The sequence below is a fragment of the Danio aesculapii genome, chromosome 15 (assembly GCF_903798145.1).
Source record: "Danio aesculapii chromosome 15, fDanAes4.1, whole genome shotgun sequence".
NCBI lineage: Eukaryota > Metazoa > Chordata > Actinopteri > Cypriniformes > Danionidae > Danio > Danio aesculapii.
In genome coordinates, this window is record NC_079449.1 from 42,336,656 (window position 1) to 42,349,197 (window position 12,542).

The 12,542-nt window shown below is 45.3% G+C and overlaps 2 protein-coding genes and 3 non-coding genes across 5 annotated transcripts; all 5 read left to right on the forward strand.

Moving 5' to 3' along the window:
• The first annotated feature begins 468 nt into the window (after positions 1-468).
• On the forward strand, positions 469-575 carry LOC130242521 (U6 spliceosomal RNA). Its single transcript, XR_008839029.1, has one exon. It is a non-coding gene; the product is annotated as a U6 spliceosomal RNA (small nuclear RNA).
• Positions 576-1,000: 425 nt separating this feature from the next.
• On the forward strand, positions 1,001-1,107 carry LOC130242542 (U6 spliceosomal RNA). The gene has a single exon (XR_008839048.1). It is a non-coding gene; the product is annotated as a U6 spliceosomal RNA (small nuclear RNA).
• Positions 1,108-1,527: 420 nt separating this feature from the next.
• On the forward strand, positions 1,528-1,633 carry LOC130242541 (U6 spliceosomal RNA). The gene has a single exon (XR_008839047.1). It is a non-coding gene; the product is annotated as a U6 spliceosomal RNA (small nuclear RNA).
• A 5,329-nt stretch (positions 1,634-6,962) lies between these two features.
• On the forward strand, positions 6,963-9,039 carry LOC130242380 (uncharacterized). The gene is made up of 6 exons (XM_056474471.1): positions 6,963-7,100; positions 7,438-7,524; positions 7,627-7,844; positions 8,159-8,246; positions 8,324-8,781; positions 8,881-9,039. The coding sequence occupies exons 4-6, from the start codon at positions 8,187-8,189 to the stop codon at positions 8,984-8,986; spliced, it is 624 nt and encodes a 207-aa protein (XP_056330446.1). The 5' UTR covers positions 6,963-7,100; positions 7,438-7,524; positions 7,627-7,844; positions 8,159-8,186; the 3' UTR covers positions 8,987-9,039.
• A 569-nt stretch (positions 9,040-9,608) lies between these two features.
• Positions 9,609-11,526, forward strand: LOC130242212 (uncharacterized). Its single transcript, XM_056474257.1, has 3 exons — positions 9,609-10,277; positions 10,365-10,573; positions 10,791-11,526. The coding sequence occupies exons 1-3, from the start codon at positions 9,899-9,901 to the stop codon at positions 10,818-10,820; spliced, it is 618 nt and encodes a 205-aa protein (XP_056330232.1). The 5' UTR covers positions 9,609-9,898; the 3' UTR covers positions 10,821-11,526.
• Positions 11,527-12,542: the final 1,016 nt, after the last annotated feature.

Sequence of the window (12,542 nt, forward strand, 5' to 3'; positions counted from 1 at the left end):
CGAAAGGATGACACGCAAATCCGTGAAGCGCTCCATATTGTTTTTTCAGTGCGTGTGTAAACGAACAGAAAGGAAGAAAGACAAAAAGGTTTTTCACGATTCCAAATGGTGCATAAGCACGAGTTAAGCAAATTGTGGGAGGAGCTGTTGGATCAAGTGGAAAGTCTACATGCATGGTGAAAAAGGATGTGGGAGGCCTCATGATCGTTTCTTTTGTTGTGCAACCAATGCATTTCTAAAGCCTTTGTTTTAGTGGGACTTTGCCATAGGTCAACCCTGACACTCTATTTTCCCCTATCTTTATACTTGGTGAGCTATTGCATCAGTCAGTGTGCCTAGCACTTACATGGCCAAGGCTCTGTAGTGCACGGCTTGCAAGTGGGAACATGGCTCGCTGGGCCCCACCACCTTGGACGAACATTGCTGGGACTCGAGGGGTACATATGCCTTGAGCCGGACCAAAGGAATGTGCTCGCTACGGTGGCACATATACTAAAATTGGATCGATACAGAGAAGATTAGCATGGCCCCTGCGAAAGGATGACACGCAAATTCGTGAAGCGCTCCATATTGTTTTTTCAGTGCGTGTGTAAACGGACAGAAAGGAAGAAAGACAAAAGGTTTTTCACGATTCCAAATGGTGCATAAGCACGAGTTAAGCAAATTGTGGGAGGAGCTGTTGGATCAAGTGGAAAGTCTACATGCATGGTGAAAAAGGATGTGGGAGGCCTTATGATCGTTTCTTTTGTTGTGCAACCAATGCATTTCTAAAGCCTTTGTTTTAGTGGGACTTTGCCATAGGTCAACCCTGACACTCTATTTTCCCCTATCTTTATACTTGGTGAGCTACTGCATCAGTCAGTGTGCCTAGCACTTACTTGGCCAAGGCTCTGTAGTGCACGGCTTGCAAGTGGGAACATGGCTCGCCGGGCCCCACCACCTTGGAGGAACATTGCTGGGACTCGAGGGGTACATATGCCTTGAACCTGACCAGTAGAATGTGCTCACTACGGTGGCACATATACTAAAATTGGATTGATACAGGTAAGATTAGCATGGCCCCTGCGAAAGGATGACATGCAAATTCGTGAAGCGCTCCATATTGTTTTTTCAGTGCGTGTGTAAACGGACAGAAAGGAAGAAAGACAAAAGGTTTTTCACGATTCCAAATGGTGCATAAGCGCGAGTTAAGCAAATTGTGGGAGGAGCTGTTGGATCAAGTGGAAAGTCTACATGCATGGTGAAAAAGGATGTGGGAGGCCTTATGATCGTTTCTTTTGTTGTGCAACCAATGCATTTCTAAAGCCTTTGTTTTAGTGGGACTTTGCCATAGGTCAACCCTGACACTCTATTTTCCCCTATCTTTATACTGCATACTGCATCAGTCAGTGTGCCTAGCACTTACATGGCCAAGGCTCTGTAGTGCACGGCTTGCAAGTGGGAACATGGCTCGCTGGGCCCCACCACCTTGGAGAAACATTGCTGGGACTCGAGGGGTACATATGCCTTGAGCCGGACCAAGGGAATGTGCTCGCTACGGTGGCACATATACTAAATTGGATCGATACAGAGAAGATTAGCATGGCCCCTGAGAAAGGATGACACACAAATCCGTGAAGCGCTCCATATTGTTTTTTCAGTGCGTGTGTAAAAGGACAGAAAGGAACAAAGACAAAAGGTTTTTCATGATTCCAAATGGTGCAAATTCTTGTTGACAAAAAAAACATTAAACTTTACATGGGTAGGGAAGGTATTGATAAAAACAGTGACATGCGCTTGAATGAGTCTTTTTCACTGGCCCGGCTAGCTCAGTCTGTAGTGCATGAGACTCTTAATCTCAGGGTCGTAGGTACGAGCCCCACGATGGGTGTTTCTGTTACCTTTCTCTCTCGCTTTTCAGTAGCTTTCATTTGGGTCATCAAGCAGACCTATTGAGACATAGTTCAGCGTTTCTACCACTGTTGGTATGATTGGTCTGAGTCTCTGTGGCGCAATCGCTTAGCGCGTTTGGCTATTAAGCGAAAAGATGGTGGTTTGAACCTACCCAGGGACGAATTAAGCTTTTCACTGCTTTGCAACTGCTAACACGTGCACGGGGCATATATCCTGGGCCACGTGCTGTGTAGCGTTACAAGATGACATCAGAGTTTAGCAGAAGATTCTTGTCCAGTGCATGTATTGGCCAATTTTTTATTCTTGTTGACTTAAAAACACCATCAAACTTTACACGGGTAGGGAAGTTATTGATGAAAACAGTGACTTGCTCTTGAATGAGTTTTTATCAGCCTGGCTAGCTCAGTTGGTACAGCATGAGACTTTTAATCTCAGGGTCGTGGGTTCGAGCCCCACGTTGGCAGTTTCTGTTACCTTTCTCTCTTTGTTTTCAGAAACTTTCATTTGGGTCATCGAGCAGACCTATTGAGACAAAGTTCAGCGTTTCTACCACTGTTGGTATGGTTGGTCTGAGTCTCTGTGGTGCAATCAGTTAGCGCGTTCGGCTGTTAACTGAGAGGATGTTGGTTAAACCCACCCAGGGACGAATTAAGCTTTTCGCTGCCTTGCAACTGCCAACACGTGCACGGGGCATAGATCTTGGGCCACGTGCTGTCTAGCGTTACAACATGACATCAGAGTTTAGCAGAAGATTGTTGTCCAGTGCATGTATTGGCAAATCTTTTTTATTCTTGTTGACCTAAAGACAAGATGGCGGCGCGTTCGGTTCGTGAGGCTCAGTGTCTCTCCAGTATCTGCAATTTTGCAGTATTATTCCTGCTCATTTCGGGTCTGTTCGTGCAGAACAGCAGTGCCTTTACATCGTACACCCGACAGGACATCTTGGATATTGGATTGTGCATTCCGGACAGTTTTATTAACAATCTTCGACTCATCCCTGAGATCGCCAGAACACCCGAGCCTGAGAGTCATACCCGGCCGGGCGGAAGTGCTCGGAGGCGGCGCAGAGAACGTAAACAAAGACGTGGGAAGCGCGGCGGGCTAAGAGCTAAGCTAAAGCTAACACCACACCGGCTCTCTTTACCCAGCATCTTTCTCGCCAATGTACGGTCACTGGTGAACAAAATGGATGAGATTCGACTTCGCATCAACCACAGCAAAAGATTATGGAACTGTAATGTCATGATTTTCACAGAAACATGGCTAAACAGCGGGATACCAGACAACGCTATATCGCTAACGGAGCATCAAACATTCCGAGCAGACAGAACGGCGGATGACTCCGGTAAGACCAGAGGCGGAGGATTATGTATTTATATTAACAAAGCTTGGTGCACAAACTCTGTCGTCGTTGGGAGACATTGCTCTGTTAACCTGGAATTTCTAATGGTTAAATGTAGACCGTTTTATCTGCCACGGGAGTTCACCTCCACCATAATAACTGCTGCTTATATCCCTCCCGACGCTGATGCCAAGCTTGCTATGAATGAACTTCATGCAGCCATCAGCAAACAACAGACTGCTCACCCGGAGGCTGATTTTATTGTTGCGGGGGATTTTAATCACTCAAACTTAAAGACAGTGCTCCCCAAATTCCATCAGAACATTTTCTGCCACACAAGGGGAAACAAAACTTTAGACCAAGTTTACACAAACATGGCTGAAGCATATGCTGTGACCCCCCTCCCCCACTTGGGTCAATCAGATCACCTTTGTTTGTTTCTCACCCCCAAGTACTCACCCATCGTCAACCGTGTGAAGCCACCAGTAAGGACCATCAAAGTGTGGCCAGCGGGGGTGGACTCCACACTCCAGCACAGGTTTGAACACACAGACTGGAGTATGTTTGCTTCCCAGGCCACATGTGGCTCTCACACAGACATTGACGGTTACACTTCCTCTGTTCTGGAAAATATCAACACCACCATAGACAGTGTTACAACCCAGAAACAGATCACCACATACCCAAATCAAAAGCCATGGATGAACAAGGAGGTGCGCCTCCTGCTGAAGGCACGCAACACTGCATTCAGATCAGGGGATGCACAGGCCTACAGCACTTCCAGGGCTAATCTGAAGAGGGGCGTCAAAAAGGCCAAGCACTGCTACAAGCTAAAGCTAGAGGAGCACTTTTCCAACTCTGATCCTCGGCGCATGTGGCAGGGCATCCAGGCCATCAGCAACTACAAACCCAGCCAGTCCACACCCACAGCCACAAATGTCTCCTTCCTGAACGAGCTAAATGACTTTTATGCCCGCTTTGAAAGAGACAATACAGAACCCTACACCAGGAACACTACCTCAACCGACCACTCACCTATCACACTCACCTCCTCAGAAGTCTACACCGCACTGAGTCGGATCAATGTGCGTAAGGCTGCTGGACCAGACGGTATCCCTGGGCGCGTCCTCAAAGCATGTGCATAACAGCTCACTGGGGTATTCACAGACATTTTCAACCTGTCACTTAACCTAGCAACTGTGCCAACATGCTTTAAAACCACCTCTATTGTGCCAGTGCCCAAACACTCCAGCCCAACATGACTGAATGACTACCGCCCTGTAGCACTCACACCCATCATCATGAAGTGCTTCGAGCGGTTGGTCCTGGCACATCTGAAAGACTCTCTGCCATCCACACTGGACCCACATCAGTTTGCCTACCGTGGCAACAGGAGCACAGAAGATGCCGTCTCCATAGCACTGCACTCTGTCCTCACACACCTGGACAATAAAAACACTTATGCACGAATGCTGTTTGTTGACTTCAGCTCAGCATTCAACACTGTCATACCCTCTAAGTTACTGATCAAACTCAGAGACCTGGATATCAATGCGTCTCTCTGCAACTGGGTTATGGACTTTCTGACTAACAGACCTAAGAATGTTAGATCAGGCCACATCTGCTCCACCACCGTCACACTCAACACTGGTGTACCACAGGGCTGCGTGCTGAGCCCCTTCCTCTACTCCCTTTTTACCATCGACTGTAGGCCTGTGAACAGATCCAACACCATCATCAAATTTGCAGATGACACCACAGTGATTGGTCTAATCAGCAATAATGATGAGACTGCCTAAAGGGAGGAGATACAGCATCTGGCCACTTGGTGCACCGACAATAATCTGCTCTTTAACACCAGCAAGACCAAGGAGCTCATTGTGGACTTCAGGAAGGGACGAACAGGCTCGCATGATCCCATCCACATTAATGGGATGGCCGTTGAGCCTGTCTCATCCTTCAAGTTCCTGGGGACCCACATCTCTAAGGACCTTTCCTGGACCACCAACACCTCCAGCCTGGTCAAGAAGGCTCATCAGCGCCTATTCTTCTTGAGGCAACTAAAGAAGAACCAGCTTTCATCAGCCGTCTTGGTGAACTTCTACCGCTGCACAATAGAAAGCATCCTGACCAACTGTGTCACAGTCTGGTATGGAAGCTGCTCTGTTGCTGAGCGTAAGGCACTGCAGCGGGTGGTGAAAACTGCCAAACGCATCACAGGGACTACACTGCCAACCATAGAGGACATCCAGAAGAAACACTGTCTGCGCCGAGCACGCAGTATTCTTAAGGACACCTCTCACCCTGCTCACAGACTGTTTTCTCTCCTGCCTTCCGGCTGGCGATTCAGGCTCCCCCGGACAAAAACCAGCAGACTGAGGAACAGCTTTTTCCCCAGAGCTGTCTTCCTTTTGAACTCTGCCCCTCACTGACTCTTTTGCGTTTCTGTTACCTTTCTCTCTCTCTGTTTTCAGCAGCTTTCATTTGGGTCATCGAGCAGACCTATTGAGACAAAGTTCAGCGTTTCTACCACTGTTGGTATGGTTGGTCTGAGTCTCTGTGGCGCTACCTGGATCAGGATCGTCAGTCTCTCTCCTCGTCCAATCTCCGCTCTCGCTTTCCATTGTGAGAATGGACGGGAGGCAATCGCCGCTGTCGCTCTCCATTGTGAAAATGCATGAGAGCCAATCGCGTCGCGGCATATGCAAATGAATGACAACACCGCTGTCTTCTGACGAGAGCACATCATCATATAACCAATCAAGGTAAGTTATTTTTGTCAAATTCTATATATTCTGATAAAAGTTGTTTTGTCAATTGTAGTCTTTTGTTATGTCACAGTCTTGGCCTCCTAACGCTGATTTATAATTTTATGACAAGAACTTTAACAAAAGTCACCCTAAGTTCACGTTTTTGTGCATAGTGTCAAAGTTCACGACCCCACACCCTGTTTAACATTACAGACTTTTGATACAGTTGCAGAAATCATTGATTTTGTTTGAACGTGTGTTTAAATTAATAACTATCTATATATACATGCATATATACTGTATATACAGTTGTTTGGATGTGTTTATCAAAATGTTTGTCGACGTGTCAACAGCTCCCTCCCCCCGTATTTCTTAGCCAAAAACAAAATAAAGTTTACACAAAAATATAGGCTTTTTCTGCTAAATGTTCATTAGCTATATGAATTGTAAGAATAAATTAAAAGCTGTAATTGCCTGCCTATTGTTGCTAAATGTGTATTGTGTTTGTATGATTTATAACTGTTACTACAATGGTGTACCCATAAATGATATTGCTACTAAATGATAATTAGCTATATGAATTATAGTTATTTATAACTTACGGTCATTCTACTGTGAATAATAAAAATGTCTCTTTTGAACCGAAATGTTTATTATAATGTTTACTATTGTGTTATCGTGTTATTATTACCCATCTGATAACAGAAATGCACTTCTTTTGCTAATATATATTTATTATACTTAATAACAATTATTTATAACTGTTGTGTTGTTATCAATTAATTATATTTTCATGTTTCTATTAATTAATATGTTTTTAGTACTAGGGACTTTTAGTCCCTTTACCATAGCAGAGAAATTACCTGGGAAATGTGATCTTTCTTTCGCTTGTTTCAGGCAACAGGCTACAGTATTGTAATTAATGCACTTGTTAAGTTTTATTTACATTTGTATGATAAATTCAGATGAGCACTAAGCCAAAAAGCCACAAGGCCATGGGTGATGGGGAGTGGATGGCCAGGTTGAGAGTCTTTGCCAGCTCTGGCGTTTGGCCTTCTTGAGCAGGCAATTGACCAGCTCCAAGACAGAGGAAGTGGTATGACATTTATCAGAAGGTAAGGCAAAATTACTTATACTTAATGACATTATATGTAGTATGCAGATTGGTTGGCAATGGTGCAAACAATATCAGTGCTTTGAAGTTAAAAACTATCTCCTAATCATGACAATAAATAACCATGAAATAGAAAAATATGTACACAATGTCAAAAACAATAAATATGTGATTAAACTACATAAAGAATGTTTCTAAATAATGATATGATTAATTAAAGTATTCAGACAAATAAAGAATAAAAGCACATAAAAACAACAGCAATGCAGGGCTGCTTTCTCAAAGCAAAACACAGAGGTTAGAAAGAGTCCTAAGATCTTTCAAATCTATCTTTTTAGATTGAGAAATGCCCCATGCATGCCCGCGGACAGACCACCCTCTTTGAAGGGTCCAGGGCCTGCAATTGAGGATTTCACACCACTAAGGTGATATATTTAAAAAGGCATTTATGATAATGCAACAAATATATATTTTTATTAGTGCTGTTATTTTATTAATGCTTTTTCACTACATCTTTTTTTTTGCAGCCTGCCACTTCCACTCAGTCTCCAACTGCACCACCAGAGTCTGAGGCTTCAGACACAGCTCCTGGCGCCACTGGCCCACAGTCTGAGGCTTTTAGACACAGCTCATGGCGTCATTGGCCCACAGTCTGATGCTTCAGACACTGCTCCTGGCACCACTGGTGCAGTCTGAGGCTTCAGTGCCATGGTCTTTTCTAAGGCCCCCTCTAAATTTGTCAATGGTGAATATTTTCTGTGTAATTAATGCTTGCTTAAAACCATTTAGTATGTTTTTGACAGGATGTATATACCACTAGCTTCAGAATGTTTCTAGCATAGTCCTGCAGGTTGTAATTTCATTGAATTAGAAAATAATTATATTATATTATCATTTGTTTCTGTTTGTAGTTCACCAAGTAGCGCTTTGGTGGGTCCCAGTTGTCTACACTGAGGCCCAAACTAGTAGAACGAAGGACCCCATGTCCCTTATAGTGAAATCAATATGCTTGAAATTATCCTGTTACATGAGCACCATTACTCCTTCTCTATCCCCTAGGAAGTCCTCCACCCATTCTCCTTCCTTGATGAAGTCCTCCAGCCCATCTCCATCCACTGTGAGGACTCTCAGTCCTGCGACCGTGTCTGTGAGTATATTAGCACCAATTTATTGAACAGGTGTACATTAACGGCTTTATTTATACACAAATTGTCTTCCAAACAGGATCAAACAACTGCTGGCGCCTCAGCTTCGTTCCGGTTGCCAGGTGAACTGAGCAAAGCCATCCCTGTGCAGGACCAGAGATGGATTGCCCACACCATATTTCACTCTGGCAAGCTGTGGCCAGTTTTACAGCTGTGTTATGAGCCCCCTGGTCCAGCTCTTATTTACCACCAGACACCAACACCTGACAGGTTCTTCACCCACCGGTTAATGGTGTGGATGCCCTACCACCTGTGGAAGGTGAGGTTCTCCTGCTCAACTTGTGGCAAGAATCTGACAGGTTATGGTGTCCACAAGAGGGCTCGAAAGGTCCTGGACATTGACAGATACTACCTGATGTTGACTGAGACACTCAGGTGCACTGTGTGCTCTCTGAACTATCTGTCAACAAGTCAGACTGTCCGGAACCAGCTTGACCTGCCACACCAGAAAGTGTTCAGACTGATTCTGACCCGCAAGTAAGTATAGCAGAGTAGAAAATGTGGTAGTTATGTAGACCCAAACCACTGACCCTCCAATAAACCTGCAATTAATTACAGCAACTATGTGCATTTCAGGTATGCCTGTGACATCCGTGTCATTTGGTTGCTCTGGGACAGGACATTGGGCAACAGTCCGGCTCGACTGATGAAGCAGCTGAGAGAAAACCATGGGGAGAAATGACAAGAGGTTGGCACACTATCTTGGAAAGTGTGCTGACTTTGTTGATCGACCCAGCCTTATTAAAGATGGATTCTACGAAACAGGTAATGCATCACTGACTCTGTGTTAGGTTTGAATGTTTTTAAATTCTATATTATTGCCATATTATTATTGTTGGCTGTGATAAAAAAATGTTTTGCTACATTTATAAATTCCAGATGTTACAACCTTCTGGCTCAAGGAAGTAGCAACAAAACAAAAATCCAAACCAGAAATTCTAATCAACTTAATTATATTTAATCAAAAATTAAGTGAAATGATACATAAATATAAAGAAAAGAAACCAAAAAAAACTCCAAAGCTGAAGAGGGAAGGATGAACACCCGCAGTTCTGTTCTCTTGGTCTTTATCCAAACGCACATCAGAGGTAACACTCCACACCTGGTCCAAACGTAATCACAGGAAAACACCACACCTGTTCGACACTCCAGAAAAATACCAGGTCATGGAACACCTTCATCTAGTGGACACTAGTTAACAGAGCCTTACGACCGTCACACAGATCACAAAGAAGCAGGCTGGTCATGTACGGGGGACAGCACTCTGGGTGACGTCCATTAGTAATGAGATTGGCCAGATTCTGACCAGTGTCCTGTACCACCAGGCAGCTGTTCCACCCCCAATGCTGCTCTATGTGGACTGTGGCTGCTGCATAAATGAGGGAGTGACCAGTAAGTTGCAGAATAGGTTTGGAGAATGGCCAGATCTTTACATGAGGCTGGACATCTGGCATTTTATGAGGCGGCTGGCTGTGGGCTGCACCACTGATGCCCATCCCCTATACCCCACCGTTATGGGATGCCTGTCCGCCTCTATCTTTGAGTGGGATGCTGGAGATCCCAGCCTATTGTGGCAGGCTAAAAAAAACAGCAGATGCAGGAGGGTGTGCCATCTATAAGTGATGACATGGTGGACAGAAGCATCACCAAAAAGGATCTCAGCTGTTACTGCCGCAGGAGGACGCATGGCGAGGAGGACTCCATATGCCTGATTGAGAGGCTGCTGCAGGAACTCGGGGGAGCAAATGGGAGGGAACTTATGGGTGTGCCCTTAATGGATGAGGTGCGCATGAAGCACATCTGGCGTGTTAAAAAACGTCATGTCAGATGCATCCAGGATGTGCCTGGAGTGCCACTCTATACAGAGGTAGGCACCACCACAAAGTCTGGGGTCATCCTGACAAAATATCAGTGCGCTAGAGGGTCCACATCCCTGGAGTCTTTTCACTGCCACCTGAACAGGTTCATTCCAGGTTGGTAAATCACATGTGTGAACTTTTAAATAATTTTTAAAATGTAGAAAATTGTGCCTTTTTATTAAATTGCTATCTTTCTGCTAGGAACCAGTGCCAATGCACTGAATTTTCAACTATACCTCCTGGAAGACATGAAAAGGTGGAATCAGGATCGAGGGACTGCGGCTGTGACCAGCAAGCCAACATCCCTTCTCACGTACTCCGGGGATATGGCCCACTCTGTCAACACTAACAGCCTGTGGTGTTTGGTCGGGGTTTTATACCAACATTCAGGCCTCCTGCCCAATACACCGGTATGTCCTACACTTAACTATGTGCATAATACTTTTGGTTTGGGGGTGTTCATTGTTATTTATTTTTATTTTTTATTATTTGCATCACCAAAGCCTGGTTATGCGGTGAGTGGCAAATACAGAAGTCTAGATATTATTGAAAGTCTTTGTAGTATTATTATGGAATGCTTTAAATATGATACATTTATGTCTGTGTCTTTTTGTTCTCCATTTGTAGGAGAGCTGCTTGCTGTTGACAACCTCCTGAGTCAGACCGGACTGCCCATGGCATTGAACCCAGACTCAGAGGAGACAGAGGAAATGTTGGAGGATGTGGATGAAGGTGGGGAAGAAGATGAGGGCTTCAGGGAGGAAGAAGTATATGATATTACTGTGGCAACTCTCTACGATGACCCAAACTTCTCCATCTCCTCCCACTTCCTGCCCTCCTCTCAGCCCATTGCCACAACCCAAGCTGCTGTCTCTTCCATTCACCCTGCTGCCTTCACCGCCCTGGCAACTACCTCCTCTATCCATCCTCCAGCCTTCACCGACCTGGCTGCGACATCCTCCATCCACTCTGACTGCCACCTCCTCTGCTGTTTCCACCGGCCTGGCTGCTGCCTTCACTGCCTATCCTGTTACTGTCTCCACCGCCCTGACTGCTGCCTCCACTGCCTATCCTGCTTCCGCCTCCACCCTGTCTGCTGCCTCCACTGCCTATCCTGCTTCTGCCTCCACCAAGTCTGCTGTCTCCACTGCCCTGGATGCTGCTGCACGCTCCACCCAACCCCCCGCCTCCTCCATCCAGCATCCTTCCTCCTTCCAACCTGCTAAAATCACCATCTTCTCTAATGCCTCCTCCCAGCCTGTTGCCCACTCCACCCAACCTACTGAACCCTCCACCCAGCCTGTTGCCTCTGCCACCCTGGTTGCTGCCTCCATGTTGCAGCAAAGCACTTCAACATCTGAGTCTGGGGTATGTAAATATCTTGTAACCTATCTATGTTTACGCATCTAACGCATGAACAATCTATGTTTTCTGCCTATGTTATATATATATATATATATATATATATATATATATATATATATAAATGTCTGTCTGTGTGTGTGTGTGTGTGTTATAATTATTATAGCAGGTAAGGAATATAAACCCAGTCTTTGTTCACTCTTTAACTTGTCATACTTGCTTACCTTTTGCACATTTTGCTTTCTCATTTGGCATGTATTATCTGCTTAGGTGAGCAATATTGTTGCTCTTTGGCAGAACCTACTGGACTATGACAAGCAGAGGGTGGTGTTTGCCAGGGCATCAAGCAAAGCTGGACACCGGGAGGTTCAGGTCCCCAAAGAAGAGGCAGGAGTTTACCCCAGGAGTGGAGAGTTTGAAGAGGCATGCCCTGACCACCTCTGCCCCACTTGCACAGTGACCAGATTGCTGTTGCTTGGTTGAGACCATTTTTGTCAGGCTCTGTGCCATACATAGAACATCCAAAAAGAAGGGGACCGGCACAGTGTCGAGATGGGATCTCATCCTGGCAGACTACAGAAAAATCAGGCACAGCATTTTGGTCAATGCTATAGTGATGAAAAAGACTAACCTTCAACTGGTGGATGTGAGCCACACCACCCTGGTACAGTGGCATAATAAAAAAGTTAAAAAGCAGGACACAGCAGTTGTGATGCAGGGGCTGCAACTGCCAAACCTCTTGTCTGCCAACGTGTGCCCCCCATCTTCACCATCTCAGCCAGCCTCAGCTCACCAGTACCACTTCCCCTTTAGCACTGTGGGCCAGGCTAAATTGAAAAGTAAAAGGAACATTCTCTCAGGCCCACCTGTTTTGCCATCAGCTCAGATACAGCAAGCCCAGCCACAACACAGCCAGTACAAGAGCAATGTATACCGACCCTCAGTAGAAGCATTGCTGAAGGAGATGTGGTTGGAGATCATTAATAAAACGAAAGAAGAAAAAAAAAATCTTCTAGA